Here is a 15,440-nt window from a genome sequence, read left to right on the forward strand (position 1 = left end):
ATAAAAAATCTAAGTCATGATTATGAAATACTGAGTCATAATTATGAGATACTAAGATGACTGTACATTCACTTTCACAAGCTGTTTTTGTTCTGGCACCCCACGAGAATCTAAAAGTGAGCTTTATGAGGATAAGTGTACTTGTGCATGACAGTGCATTGAAGTAATGTGAATTGTTTTTTATATACATGCTATTATCAGTCACATCAGTTGACGCAGTTTGTGTTTGTAATTATCCCGACCATCCAACATTTTTGATGCATCCATCTGTAGCAGTGTTGCCTGCCAGATGTTTGCAACTGACCGTCTATAGCTTAAAACCTTTTAAAATAATCCCTGTAAGTCCCCTCACTTGCAAATGTTTTGCATTGTGACACATTTTGATTAGAAGATGGATTTCTTCAGCGATTGGAGTTACATAAAAATGAATCACTTTGAGAATCAATAAACCATGGCTCTTAACTGCTTTTACTTAAACCAATTTAAACACGAGTTATTTTTTTCCAAAGTAAAATTCCTGAAAAACAGTGATCTGAATAAATGAAACCATAAAATATTATTAAAAAAGAAGACAAAGAACTTGCTGGAATTATTAACACGAAAAGTCAAGGAAACAGCAAAGTCATCAGCAGACATCTCTGAAAGACTGGCAGTTGACAGTTGAAACATGTCAGGTGATCAATTTCCTGAAAACTATTGTCTGAGTAAATGAAACCCTAACATATTATGGAGTCATCTTGCAGTCAGTGTTTTTGGCTGATCTTGTAAAACCAATTTGGGAAACCGTGGCTCAGGTGGTAGAGGGAGTCGTCTTCTAATCGAGAGGTTGTGGGTTCAGTCTATACCAGTATATGCGTCAAAGTGTCCCTGGGCAAGACACTCAACGCTAAGGTGCGGTTGACCAGTGCCTTGCATGGCATCAGTCCCATTGATGTGAATGAGTTGATATTGTAAAGCAATGGCAGCTGGTTGTCATGTTGGTTTATTGTGCATTCTCTGTAACTTTTCTTTTAATTCTGCTTCATGGTGTATGTTCACTACATGGTACCAGCACTACTTTTTTATAATTGCATATGGCTCAAACAAGACTTTCATTTCACAGATTTTGAATATAAAACCTGTGTATTTTTTATACAAAGTATATAATATAATAAAAATTCAACATCACTTTAAATTTGTACCTCAGTCACAGGAAAAAAAAAAGAAAAAACAATGTTGGAGAACAAATAAAAGCCACTGAATTTCTTAAATATGAAGGCCACATCAAATCAAATATGCTTGAAATTTTTATTAACAAGTCACTTTTAAACAGATGAAATGGTGTTATTACAAAAATGACTTTTAATAATGACAAAATGTTATTAAAGTAAGTGCAGAGAATAAAGGGGCTGCAACAATTGGAAGGCCGACACATGAAGGAAGTCACTTCAGAGAGTCAGGACTGTGCGGATGCTGCAAAACACAACACAAATATTAAGAAAAAATACCACAAAAGTCACAAAGGTTTGAAAAAAGCAATGAAAACGTACAAGGCTACAAAGTATGTGATTAATAAATAAAATAAAACTCAAGTTTTGCAATAACTGCGTAAACTTCCATTACCACTTTCCTGCATGCATGAGGTCAAAGCCCTCATTGATCTTCTCAAAAGGCAGCGTGTGAGTCACAAACTCGTCCACCATTAGCTTCTTGTTCATGTAATCTTCCACCAGTTTAGGAACGCTCTCCACACTCTTCCAACCTGGAGGAGAATTACAGTAATCAGTTCAATTTTAACTCACTTTCATATCAACTAGTTCATTAACACAGAGAAAACAAAAAATTTAAGGATAGACAAGGATTTTTCAACCTTGGGGTCGTGACCCCATGTGCGGTCACCTGAAATGTCTCGTCATAATACAATAAAATTAAATCTGATTAAAATTATATTTTCATTTTTTTCTTAAAACAAATAATTTAAAATTAAGAATAGGTTTATTTTGAAAATATATATAATTGTATTTACCGGTATCTATTTTGCACAATTAAAAAAAAAACAACACATAATATCACAGAAATAGACGCAGGAAGAGGCAGAAAGCTTGAATAATAATTAATAAAAATTTAAAAAAAAAATAAATAAACACCACACACAATCTCAAACAACTGTATTCTATACTTTCACTTTTTTTCAAATGTAAAACTAGTAAAAAAAAATAAATTCAGTATACAAATATCTGAGCTGGCACTTAATGTAACGTTGTGCAACAATTCGGGCTATTTTGTGTTTGTAAAATAATATACCGGTAACAAACATGATCAAAAAACTAATTTTCGAGGAAAAAAAAACATATCTGGGTCACCATAAATGGGGTCACAACAAGAAAAAGGTTGTAAACCACTGGGATAGACCGATTAATGTGTATCTATTTGTGTGTGAGTATGGCTTGATTTATACTGATAATACTCATATTGTTTATTACATTGAATTATTTAGAAAGTGTTTGATCAGAGACTGAATGACTGCTTCATTGTTGAACACACACACCTCCGAATGCCGTGCCCTTCCACACACGGCCGGTCACCAGCTGGAATGGCCGGGTGGAGATCTCCTGTCCGGCTCCAGCCACACCGATGATGACGCTCTCACCCCAACCTTTGTGGCACGCCTCCAGGGCAGCTCTCTGAAACAATAGCACAACAACGGCACTTTTTCTATGTTCTACATTACCCACTGTAATTATAACGTCCATCAGATGAAACCGACCTTTAGTGCCATAACTTTATTATAACACAGGATTTATTCACATTTAGAATACATTTGGTCTCAAATTCAATGTGTTTGAGAAGCAGAGGGATTTAAACAAGTTATTGTGCCTGAGAACCGAGACACTAAACTAAAACAGCTGATTGGTTGTTCCCACTTCTATGTGTTAGTAAAAGAAGGACCAAGACAAAATTAGGCCGGTGATGAAATGCAGTGTATGAAAGCCAACAGGGATGGGCAATATTAACCAAAATTCAATTATCGATATTTTTTTCTCAAAATGGCGATATAAGATATTCATCTTGATTATTTTAATTCAAATTTAGTTTTAACATAAAGACAATTCAGGGTTAAATTTGCTGATGCAAAACGCCACTCAGGCTAAAATAACATCACGGTGCTTTAAGGTTGGTAAAAAAAAAAAAAAACGTGCGTCTGTGTATAGTCACAAACATGGGCAACTAGCGGCCCCAAAAGTAAATGCACAAAATGACAGCAAAAAATACACAATATTGCTAAAACACAAATTAACAGAGACGTACTTAATAGGACAACAAAATACACAAAAAGAGAATGAAAATACACACAAAAAAGTACATATATATATATATAAATACACAAAAGAACAAAAAAAATATACAAAAGGACACAAAAAGAGAAAAAACGCACAACGGGACAACAGAAATACATAAAAGAACAAAAAAAAAACAAAAGGACAACAAAAGACAAGAGGAAAAAAAACACAATAGGACAACAAAAATCCAAGAACAACATACCAAAAAATTACACAAAACGACTCAGAAGGACATCCAAAATTTACGAAAAATAAACAAAACAACAAAAATACACAGGACAAAAAAATACACAAAAGAGGAAAAAAATACACAAGGGGATTGGGACATGTATTCACAAACAGCTGCAGAATATGTGCCACTTTTATCTTTTTGTCCTTTAAGGGACAGCACGTGTGAGTGAGTGAGTTCTGTAGTGTGGTTTGTTTAGGGGGACGGTTTAGGACGCACTCAGAAATCCATCTAACTGTGATTTTCATGCAGTAGTGAAAAGCAGCGACCACTAAAACGAGTACTTGAATACAAAATAAGCTATAAAATAAATATATATACAGTATATCGATATAGGCAATCATGTCATTTTCTACTATCCCCAAAATAGAAAACTTGATATATCTTCAATCAAGCATATGCAGCAAGCTGAGCAAACCACGGTGAATCCCTGAAGTCTCACCATGATCTGGACGTTCCCGATGCACTCAAAAGAATAGTCCACGCCTCCATCCGTCATCTCGACCAGAACCTCCTGGATGGGCTTGGTGTGATCCTTTGGGTTGACAAACTCAGTTGCTCCAAACTGTTTAGCTGTCTCAAACTTGGCAGGGTTAAGGTCCACGCCGATGATCCTGGTGGCCCCTGCTACTCTGCATCCCATAATAACAGCCAAGCCAACAGCGCCAAGGCCGAATATAGCACAAGTGGAACCAGGCTCAACCTGGAATGAGATGAAACCGTAAAAAAATATATATAATAAAATAAAAGTATAATCCAGTGCATTGTAGATCTACTTCATCAAATACATGTAACCAGATAAAACTATACATACTATTCTGATAACTGACATAATACTGATTTACAGTGGCAGAGGTAAGGAAAATTTTCAGTAAATTTCTACAGCAACTCAAAGTCTGGAATTTTGTGAATATTCAAATATCCAAACTTTTCATGGGAATTATTTATTTCAATCAACCAGAAACTGGGAGTAACTTTGAAATAACTGATCCTGATAATTGAAATCATACCATATTTAACATCCATGTTAAGGGCGAACGATTAATTTCGAAAATCTCCCGTTAATTCTTATCGAAAATGTCCAACTTTGAAAATTCCCAGGAATATTGCAACTTTAGTTGAAATTAAGGGTGTAAAAAAAAAAAAATCTAAATTTTTTTTTAAAATCATGTTTGTAACAAAAAAACAAAAAAATACTTAATTGTGTTAACATATGCATAGCACACCCAGTTACTAGGTGTCAGTGAACGCACCATCAGACCTTGTTAAACTACCTCAATGCATTTTAGCTTTTAAGTTGATTGCAAAAATACTGGGCACTTTTATAGATGTATGTGGTTACTTTAAAAAAAAAAAAAAACAGAATCAGAATCTGTTGTAGAAGCCAAAGTTAAACTTTTTCACCAATCCAACCTTGGCAGTGTTGAGAGCAGCACCGTATCCTGTAGAAATGCCACATCCGAGAAGACACACTTTATCCAGTGGAGCCTTGTCATTGACCTTAGCCAGAGAGATGTCAGCCACCACAGTGTACTCAGTGAAGGTGCTCGTTCCCATGAAGTGAAACACCTGCTTTCCTTTACAAGTGAAGCGTGAAGTCTTGTCAGGCATGAGACCCTGACCCTGGGTTATTCTGTCAAAGAAAAGATATGGTGAAGATTCTACATCATGGCACAGGAAGACATAATATAGAACTGACCAAGCTCTAAAAATGCTCTATTTGTCACAAAATTTCAGTATGTCGAATATTTGCATTTCCTTATAATATTAGCATTAAGCTAGCATGAGTATTAACTTAACATAACATTAAGCTAGCATTAGCATTAACTGGCATTAACATTAGCTAGCATTAACATTAACCTAGCATTAGTTTTAACTAGAATTAACAGTAACCTAGCATTAACATTAACTAGATTTAACCTAGCATTATCAAACATTAGCATTAACATTAACTAGCATCAGTCTAACATTAACTTAGCACAAGCATTTACCTCGCAAAAATACAATTCAATTCAACTTAATTTATATAGCTCAATTGACAATTGTTATCTATTTCAGTAATCTAGCATTAATACTTCCTAGCATTAACATTAACTAGATTTAACCTAGCATTAACCTAACATTAGCAAGGATTAACATTAGCTAGCATTAACATTAACTAGATTTAACCAAGCATTAACATTAACAAGCATTAGCCTAACATTAACATAGCATCAACCTAACATTAGCTAGCATTAGCATTGGCATGCATTAACATTAACCTTGCAATAATACAATTCAACTTTATTTATAAAACACAAATTATAACAATAGTGTTCTTGAAGCGCGACCAATTGACTAGCATTAGCCTGGCAATAACATTAACCTAGCACTGTATTAGCATTTTGCTAGCATTAGCCTAGCCAATGAACCCTCTGTGAAATAATGCAGAAGTAATAATAAAAATTGTTGAAATAGGTTGAAGGATCTGAAACAATAAATATTTTTTTTTTCTAAAAAAAGCTGTAGAAAGTTGAAAAAATGTTGAAGGTTTTTTGCTGAAAGTGAACATTTGAAAGGTTGTATAGTTGTGAGCATGCCTCGTGCATCTTCACTAATGACAAAAAACTGTTTATATTATTTATTTCAGCTGACTAAAACTTAACCTGAGCATTATACCTGATTTTCTGGCACAGGTTGGTCTTGGGATTTTTGCAGAATTTGCATTCACCACACTGTGGCACATACAACGGGACCACAGTGTCACCTCAGGAGAACAACAACATTCCTCATTAAATAAAAAACAATAACAAATAGTGATATGTATTGATTGGGTGGAATGGACAGGACAACACTTTGTTTCTCACCTGGTTTAAACTTGGTGACACCTTCACCCACGCTCTCCACAGTTCCAGCACCTTCATGGCCCAAGATGACAGGAAAGAGGCCCTCGGGGTCACTCCCACTCAGAGTGTAGGCATCAGTGTGACACACCCCTGTAGCAAAGATCTGACACCAATACAAAGTCAAATCAACACAATTTGTATCAGGAAGAAGGTAAATTAAAAACATTTTAAACAAATATTCTTTAAAACATGTAAAAGGTTGTTTTGGGAATAATTCAAATCTTACAAGCAACAACAAACAAAATTACATTAAAATAATAAATCAAAATTAAAAAGATAAAGGAAAAATTAATTTCTTTATTTTTAAATCAGATACAAAAATAGTGAAGACCTCAGGGCAGTAAATTGAAGATCCTTATTGAAATTGCCAATGGAAAGTTTGTTTTGATCTTCATTGTGGGAAAAGTTTTGTGCATTGCATTGTGGGATGTGGAGTCCCTTTGACAAATCGGAAGCATAGAAGTGTTTTAACTTCATTCTTAACGTGATTTCTTGTGTTACAACCAAAAAAAAACTGCCAAAGTGACTCCACGACATTTCTGTCGTTTTCACAAACTGCAAGTTACAGCAAAGCAATGACAGATGCTTATGTTAGCGTTTACACAGAAAGATACAAATCTGGCAAAAATTCTATTTTTTCGTGTAGTGAGGAGAACAAAAATGGTGTCAAGCGAGCTGATCACTGTTCTCCTTGTCTGGCAAAAAAAAAATAATACAAGAAATCACCGTAAGAATGGAGGAAAAACACTTCTATGTATCTGTCTACGGGACTCCACATCCCACAATGCAATGCATAAAACTTTTCCAAAAATGTTAAGAGTGTTTACAGTAAAGATTAAAACAATTTACACTAGGGCTGGGCAAGAGATTTTTTTTAAATCGATTTATCGAATTTGTAGATAAAAACAATTTTTATTTATTATTATAATTTTTTATTCGCACTATGCTGAGATGCTAAGGGAAGAGTTTATTATTTTTTAATTTTAATGTTAAATGTTATAAAATATGTAGTTATCTGATTTCTAAATCAAATTTAAGCTCCTGTGAGGTTGCTGTTGCACCTTTGTTTAAACCTGAGTTAAAGCTTGAAAATGTTGAATGACAGAACATTTTTATTTACTTTACTTTATTTTGGGATTGTTCTTTGCATTTTAACTCTTGAGGACAATCACAGCAATAAAGTTGCACTTCTGACAATATATCTGATGGTCTGCAGTCATTTTTAAGTGCATTGAAAAAAAAAAAATCAAATCAAATTTTTCTTTAAAAAATCTGAGATTTATTTTAGGCAAAAGCACTGAGGCCTAATTTCAACCTTGGATATACTGATCTATGAGGCCTACACTGTCTTTAATTGATTAAAAAAAAAAATGTACTCTCCAGCTGCTTTAAAAGTTCAAAATGCCAATCGAGTGTAAAAATGATGATGGAGAAAATATGGAAATGTAAAATATCAGAGGAAAAGCTTATGGCTTGTTTATTAGAAGCAGGACAAGTATATCTACAAATGCTTTTTAGGGAAGATGCAGATAGATACCTTAATGCGAACTTCATGGGCGTTGGGTGGTGCTACCTCCACCTCCTCCATGGACAGGGGCTTCCCAGCTTCCCAGGCGACAGCGGCCTTGCACTTGATCACCTGCAGTCAAAGCACAGGTTACTATTCATTTATGACTGTTAACCAAACAGTGCAGCAGCAATTAATCAAGTGATAACACAAAGATGGGCTTCAGCCTTTAGGGTGCCTGTGAATGATTAGGCCTGTAGTATAGTACTGCAGCTGACCTTCGAACCCTGAGTTGTAGCTTATTCAACTGCGTTAAAGGTAAAGCAAGAACTCTTTTCAGAATACATGGTAAAGCTCACCGCCCATGTAATTTTCACCAATTATTAACTAAAAAGCACATCGCAATAAATAAAAGGACCACTTAAGAGTTAATCACCAAGTAAATAAATGCATTCAAATACATAGAATATTTCAAGATTTAAAAAAAAAAAAAAAAAAACGAATTTAAGGATATTACTGTAAGCAAATGTGTTATCAAATGTGTAATAGGAGTACCATATTACAGCTTCAGTCATAAATTAAAACTAATAAGTGTGATACTAATGAGGAAAACAAGTTCAACAATATCTATTTTTTTTATTATCATTAATTATTAAAATGAACAAATCCTTTCAAATGAAAAGACCAAAAAGCTATCATGTTTTGGCTAGATTGAGATTAAAAAAAAAAAAAAATCCCCCTGTTATTAAAGCACCATTCTACTTCAGATTGATAGTAGCCCATTCCAATATGTCACTCCACAAAGTTTTGCACCAGTCTGATGTGGCATTTTAAAATAAAATCCCCCCCACATTAGCATATGTGGGGTGTTTAATAATGTATTTATTTTTTTAGTAAAGTCTCAATCGAGATCAGACATGTTTGTTTGTTGGTCTTTAATTTTGAAAGGATTGGTTGTTATAATTATCTATGAGTGAAGCTGTGTTGTGCGAAATCCAACATTAACTTTACTTTATTTAACATGTACTCTGAACTACTGGGTTGACCGCAAAGCTTATGCAAGAGTTCCAGTAGGATAATTATTTAAAAAAAAATTCTGCAGTAATATTTTAAAGACCACTGGATGGCACTAAATCAGATTATATTAGGTGCTGCTGAGATTCACAAAATGTAACTCTGAAATGTTGAACCCATTCAGACTACACAAATGAAATGTTATTATACAAGCATTGTCAAATCTCTTTAAACAAATTCACCACAGCTCCATGCACACAGTTTCTCTTTGTAATAGTTCATTTAACGGGAATAACGCGGCCGCACCAGAAAGCAGCTTCTTAAATTAGTTTCCCTACGTGAGGAAAGTTGAAGGTGACCATGTAAACCGTACAGCGTTTATTAAAAGCATGTTTTTTCTTTGTAAAGTGTGGGAAACGACTTACTTTTCCAGCTGTCTCCATGTTGTCTTCAGTGGGAGGGGCGGGTTTTTCTTCTTCTTCTCTTGTTTAAAAAGCGGCTACACAAAGAGTGCAGATGAACAGTGCCACCCACTGGTCACAATTATGTGACCTCATATATGCTCATATATCTTGTTTTACAGGAATGTATTTAAGGAGGCGTATTTGCGTCTTTATTATTCAATCAAAAATGAATATTTTCAATCAGAGAAAAAGTGTTCAAATCCAAGAAAATATATTTGAGACCCAAATACTATAATTTTCTTTATATTTCTTTGAAAATGGTTTTTTTTTTAGATAGACCACACGACAGACCTGAATGCACCAAGACAAGAAATAGTCAACACCTTAACCAAAAAAAAATGTTTTAAAAACCATGACAAGGTTGAACAATCAACATTTTCTCTTGAATTTCGGTTTTCTTTTAAACACATTTAATAGTGTCGCTTAACTCTTTCAAAGCAGATATCTGAAAGAAAAAAAATGTTTATCAGATGAATGAAGCTGAAAGTAATTGTTCAGCGAGATTTTTGACTAGAAATAAGATTGACATTCTATTTTTTCGTTTTACATCATTATATTGGTCAGTGTTTCTGTTTCATTATAAATAGTTTAGTCCTGACCCCGTTGGGTTCAAACGAACCCAGGTTAAGAACCACTGCATTAGGTTTTTATTAAAACATCTGCACAACCAACCAACATTAAATCCCATTATAGAATTAAAAAATTAAAAAAAACAGGCAAAACCCAACTTTCATCGTGCCCCAAAGTAAAATACAAATAATTCTACTAACATTTTAATGTGTAATTAAGACTGGAAAATTATTGTATTCTTTACAGCTTTGTGGCAACATGGGTTTATCCCACAACAGTTGTATTAAAAAATACTGTGGTGAATGTGAACACTTTTTGACTTGTCTCAAGCGGGAAAAAAAACAAAAAAAAAAAGTTTTTAACCATTTATTGTTAACTGTTGCTCCAGCCCACTAGTGATCTAACAGTGCATATGGAAGATGTGACCCATTAATGGTAAACCTAATAAACTAAAACAAAATATTAATAAACTTTAATGTTCTGAATCTGTACAGGTACATACTGTGCTTTTAACCCATTCCATGAGGAGCCACAGTGTGTTTAAATAACAAGGAGCCCAAAATAAAAGCCTTTAGGTCAAATCTGCAAAATCTCAATAATTCATACAGATAAACAACATAATATTAAATTATTCTCCACACTTTGTATGGTCAAGTCATTTAAACACAGACACAATGTAAAAAGAACCTTTAATGAAGTCTTAAAAACAATGGATTTGGTCAGAACATCCCAAACAAAGCCTTAAAGTGATTTTTTTTTTTACAAACATCAATAAAGCAAAATTTAATCTTCTGGATGAAACAAGATGTATTGATATCTTAACCTTGGAAAGTCTTAAAACGAAGATGTGATGATGTTATTTATGTAACATAAGGGAAAATTATCTTATGTTACATACAGTTGAGTTTACCCTTTAAATTAAAACATTCAAAATTCATCCTGAAAAAATACAAAAAAAGTCTTGAGTCATTAAACTTCCAGAGGAAATGTTCAAGTAACTCCACAGGCCTGGGATTGGATGGAGGTTACAGTCCTTAGAAGAACAGAAACAACCACCACGCAGCTCATCTTCCACCTACAAGATAAAAAAATGAAATATAACATCAAAATCAAAGCATTGCAAATATGACTTGTTATATTATATTATATTTATATTGAAATACAAAAAACATAAATGAGTAGACGAAGAACAGACAAACCTCTGAATCCACGTCCTCCACCGCCACCTCTTCCTCTGAAGCCCCCCCCTCGTCCTCCTCCAAAGCCTCCACCACGTCCTCCTCCACCCCGACCACCTCGGAAACCTCCTGAAATCCAAACAGAAAAAACTGAGCTGCTCATTCTAAACTACAGTATAATCCTAATTAACTGATATTTATTAAAAGAAATTCAACAAAACTCAAACTAAGGATAAAAAGCCACCAGTTGATTATGCCTTCATAATAATAATAAAAACAATTAAGGGTGTATTCACCCATTAGATCGATTAATCGATTTATATTCCTACCATCCAACTACATTGATCTGTGCTCGGCAAGTTGGCCTTGCGAATAAAATTTTTGATTTAAATATTGTCATTTTTTATGTTAAAAAAACAATTAAAACAGTCAAATAAACCTAATATGTATCTAAGTATTGAAAACATATTGAGTATTGAAAATGAGAGCAGAAATGGTTAAGATCCTATTAATTTCAAGTATTGGCTGGACTTTATTCAAATAAAATGTGAATACATTTGCCATTCAAGGTTGTTTACTTGTTTATGTCCATAATACATTTATTAGGGGTGTATCAAAATATCAATAAGGTATTTCCTCTTGCAATACGTTATCGATACATTCCCGCCAAATATTGATTATCTTCTTTTTTTCCCTTCTTTTAACACAAGTTAAGTACTAAGCACAAGTTAAATGTTCTCAGGTTTTCACATTTACAAAGAACAAATTGATATTAGTAATAGCACTGAAATGCGTGTGCAGTCTACAGGTGGTAAGTAATGTATAAGTTAAAATGTGTGCCCAGGTTTTCATAGACCACCCAATTGTTTATATAATAATGCACTGACTGAAATGTTTATTTCGTGCTTGTTAAGCAGCACTGGTACAGTATGTGTCCATGTTTACAGAGAAGTTGAAAATACTTGCACTGAAATGAGTATTTTCTGCATTCATTTAGTTTTTTAATGATTTAAAGTTAATTTGCACAAACATCGTTAATATTTTGGCGAAGCATTATTTTGTATCGGTGTTTTCTCAAAGACTTAAACATAACACAAGGACATTGAGCTAGTTGTCACTGTGCAGTATACACTTTGTTTTACTGTCATTAATGTGAAATACATTGAATGTTTTGTAATTCCTGTGAAATGGATTCAATGCAGTCAAATTCTGAATCTCTTCAGTGACACAGATATCGTAATGTATCGTGGGTGAAATGCCCCGCGAAATATCGATAATCGTGATAATATCGTTATTATGGGCAAAAATATTGCGATACCCAGCCCTATAATTTATAGAGGATTCCCTTACAATAAATACTAGAAATCTATGATAACTCACCTGCACTGTGCAGTATCCTGGTATCTATTTCACTCCCACTGGTTGAATTATTATTTTGGTGAAAAAGTTTGTGAATCATTTCGGATGGAATTGTTCTAAATTAACCAATCAATCGTCCTTGAATAAAATCAGCAAACAATGAATTGTGATTTGAATCGAATCGTTACACCCATAAAAAAAAATATATATATATATATACACATTTAAACACATTTTAATAGAAGATGTTTTAAAATGAGCTAATCATTTAAATAAAATCTGAAAAAGCGAATTGAAAAGATTTCCCTAATCATTGCTGAATATGTCATCATTATTTCAGTTTCTTTATGAAAGTGTCATTGTTAACACAATTCTTGTATATCTTAAGTTACTGATTATTAATTAGTCAGTTGTTGTTTTTACCTATTCTGTTTTGTATTTATTGTGTATTTCTAGAAATCCAGACAGACAGAAGAAATGCGGTGAAAAATGTATGATTAAAAAATGGAGGTGGGATTAAATAAGTCTTCTTCCCACTCCCCTTTGAGCCGACATATTATTGCAATGAAAAGTGTAGATGAATCTTATATATTATTTTGAACATCTCTGTTTTTCTCTGCTGGAGTTTCCTTGTACATAGAGTTTTTTTTTTGTTTCTTTTGTTTTCTTGTCCTTGCTCAAAAAAATATAATAAAAGTAATTCTTATCGTACGTGAAACGCTGAGGTTTAAACAGTGACTTTTCAAATGAAAAACTATAAAGTTTAGGGTCAAATTAATAACAGAGGGTGACACGAATACATCTAGAAAAAACTAAGTTTAATCCCTCTGCGTACAATCTGATGTCAACCGTATTGTTCTACTTTACAATCCAACAAAGAGAAAAGGTTTATACCTCCACGACCACCTCCTCTTCCACCACCTCTTCCTCCTCCACGGCCTCTCGGAGGGCCCTTCTCACCCGGCGGCCGAGGCAGGAACCTTTGTAATGGGAGGAGCTTCATTGGATCTATATAAAACTAACAGAGTTTGAATAAAAAAAAAAAAAAAACAACAGATTACCAGAGTTTCACCCAAAGTCAGCACCAAAGGTCCATCTGATCAGTAACTTACCTTTTGGAGCTTCTTGAAAGAAGACGCCTTCATATTTTCAGAAAGTTTGACAGAAAAATACTGTAACGAGACGTTAAGGAAAAACCAACAGCAGAAGAACAGTCCAGAGCCAGATTTACAAACACGATAAAAAAAAAGATACAAAGTCGCGGATTTGGCCGAAGATTTCGTCCACTTTCCCAATCTGCTCCTTGTTTTCCAAATACACCGGAGCATTAAAGTATGGGACTTTGTTTTCATCTGTCGTACACTTGCACACGATATCATCTTCACATGGATGCATGAACTCCCCGAGTGCTGCGGGACAGGAAAATAATTAGAAAATCAGTCGTGCAAAACATGACGTAACTATATTTACTTTTTGATTTCAATGACTGACTTATAAAGAACTTTTGGAGCAAAATTAATCATAAGGCAATTGCTATTTGTTCAGACCTGGAAAATCCTGACTATAGTTCTGGCACTTCCTGTGCACGTGTCCGCATGCGCAGTAAGCCAAATGCCGGTAGTTCCGTCACTGCCGGGTCCGTGTCCTTCTAGCTATAGTTCGTCCTTTTTATTTTAACCCTAACCCAAAAAATACTTTAAGATGTTTCTTTTTTTTCATATCAGTATTTTTAAAGGTGGAACCTGCTGTTTTAAAAATGTAAAATGAAAAAAAAAAAATATGTCAGAAGTGGGATTCGAACCCACATCAGGGGAAGGAAAAAAATCACTGGGTCCAGACTCTCGTAATTTCATTTAAAATAAGACATTATTTTTATTTCCGGAGTTTTATTGGGCTTTATTTGCTGGCGATTAGTTCCTACTGCACATTCACACGTTTAGAAATACGATTTTATTATTGTGCATAGTTCCTGTTAAGAACATATACAGCACGTACATCTGAATGAGGTAGCATTCTAAAAATAATAATAAAAACAATGTTACAAACACCATTAAAAATAAGTCAGTTTTGTCTTTTGTAGTGTGATTACTTGTGATCCACACTTTCAACTGGTTAGATCATGTGAATTAGTTTGTACGATGATTTCAATAATAAAAACAAAATAAATAAAAAATCATTAACTGGTTTTTAATTGTTTCTAAGCAGTAGGAACAAATAACCTGTAAATAAAGCCCAATAAAACATCAGAAAATAAGAACATGGAATAAATATTCACTCCTTGATAAAGATAGTAGGTCTAACAACTGGTAAAATGGTAAACTTAATGAAATTACAGCCTGTGCATGCAGTGCGGGGCATAATTTACTGAGTATCACCATTCCAAACTCACCAACAACATGGTCTGGAGGACCATAGTCTTGTCTGTTAAAACCACCTCTTCCTCCTCCTCGATATCCCCCTCCACGGCCAAAACCACCTCCACCTCCTCGGCCAAATCCTCCTCCACCGCCTCGACCGCCACCAAATCCTCCTCTTCCTCCTCCTCTGTTAAAACTTCCACCTCGTCCTCCTCCTCCTCCTCTGAACGACATGTTTTTTCCTCTTTGGACCCTTGAAAAAAACCAGAAACACGTCGACTCGTGACATAGAACGACTTCTGGAAGCACTGCATGGTCCAATGCTAACTTTGTAGCTTGATTTCACTCACAAACACATAATATATTTATCATTTCCGACACAAAAAAATCCTTTTAAAAGTTAATATTAACAAATACAAAAAACACAACTCCCTAAAGTTGCAAAAAATGCAAGTAAATGACTTACAAAGGCTATGAAACGAGACGTCGCCCCACAGCAACCGGACTCAGTGGCACAACACGTGTGTCGCCTGGCTGCCGTAAAGCTTTCCAACACT

The 15,440-nt window shown here is 34.4% G+C and overlaps 2 protein-coding genes across 2 annotated transcripts; both read right to left on the minus strand.

Annotated features, from left to right (window-relative positions):
• Positions 1–1,425: 1,425 nt before the first annotated feature.
• On the minus strand, positions 1,426–9,455 carry LOC114470690 (alcohol dehydrogenase class-3). Its single transcript, XM_028459032.1, has 9 exons — positions 9,381–9,455; positions 7,972–8,073; positions 6,396–6,537; positions 6,208–6,295; positions 4,963–5,182; positions 3,992–4,252; positions 2,528–2,663; positions 1,603–1,741; positions 1,426–1,452 (listed from the first exon to the last, which is right to left on the minus strand). Exons 1-9 carry the CDS (start codon positions 9,396–9,398, stop codon positions 1,428–1,430), a joined length of 1,131 nt encoding a protein of 376 aa, XP_028314833.1. The 5' UTR covers positions 9,399–9,455; the 3' UTR covers positions 1,426–1,427.
• A 1,206-nt stretch (positions 9,456–10,661) lies between these two features.
• On the minus strand, positions 10,662–15,438 carry gar1 (GAR1 homolog, ribonucleoprotein). The gene is made up of 7 exons (XM_028459033.1): positions 15,350–15,438; positions 14,916–15,136; positions 13,781–13,935; positions 13,639–13,698; positions 13,421–13,544; positions 11,189–11,296; positions 10,662–11,064 (listed from the first exon to the last, which is right to left on the minus strand). Exons 2-7 carry the CDS (start codon positions 15,115–15,117, stop codon positions 11,054–11,056), a joined length of 660 nt encoding a protein of 219 aa, XP_028314834.1. The 5' UTR covers positions 15,118–15,136; positions 15,350–15,438; the 3' UTR covers positions 10,662–11,053.
• Between the last annotated feature and the right edge of the window lie 2 nt (positions 15,439–15,440).

Source organism: Gouania willdenowi, chromosome 10 (genome assembly GCF_900634775.1).
Source record: "Gouania willdenowi chromosome 10, fGouWil2.1, whole genome shotgun sequence".
Classification (NCBI taxonomy): Eukaryota; Metazoa; Chordata; class Actinopteri; order Blenniiformes; family Gobiesocidae; genus Gouania; species Gouania willdenowi.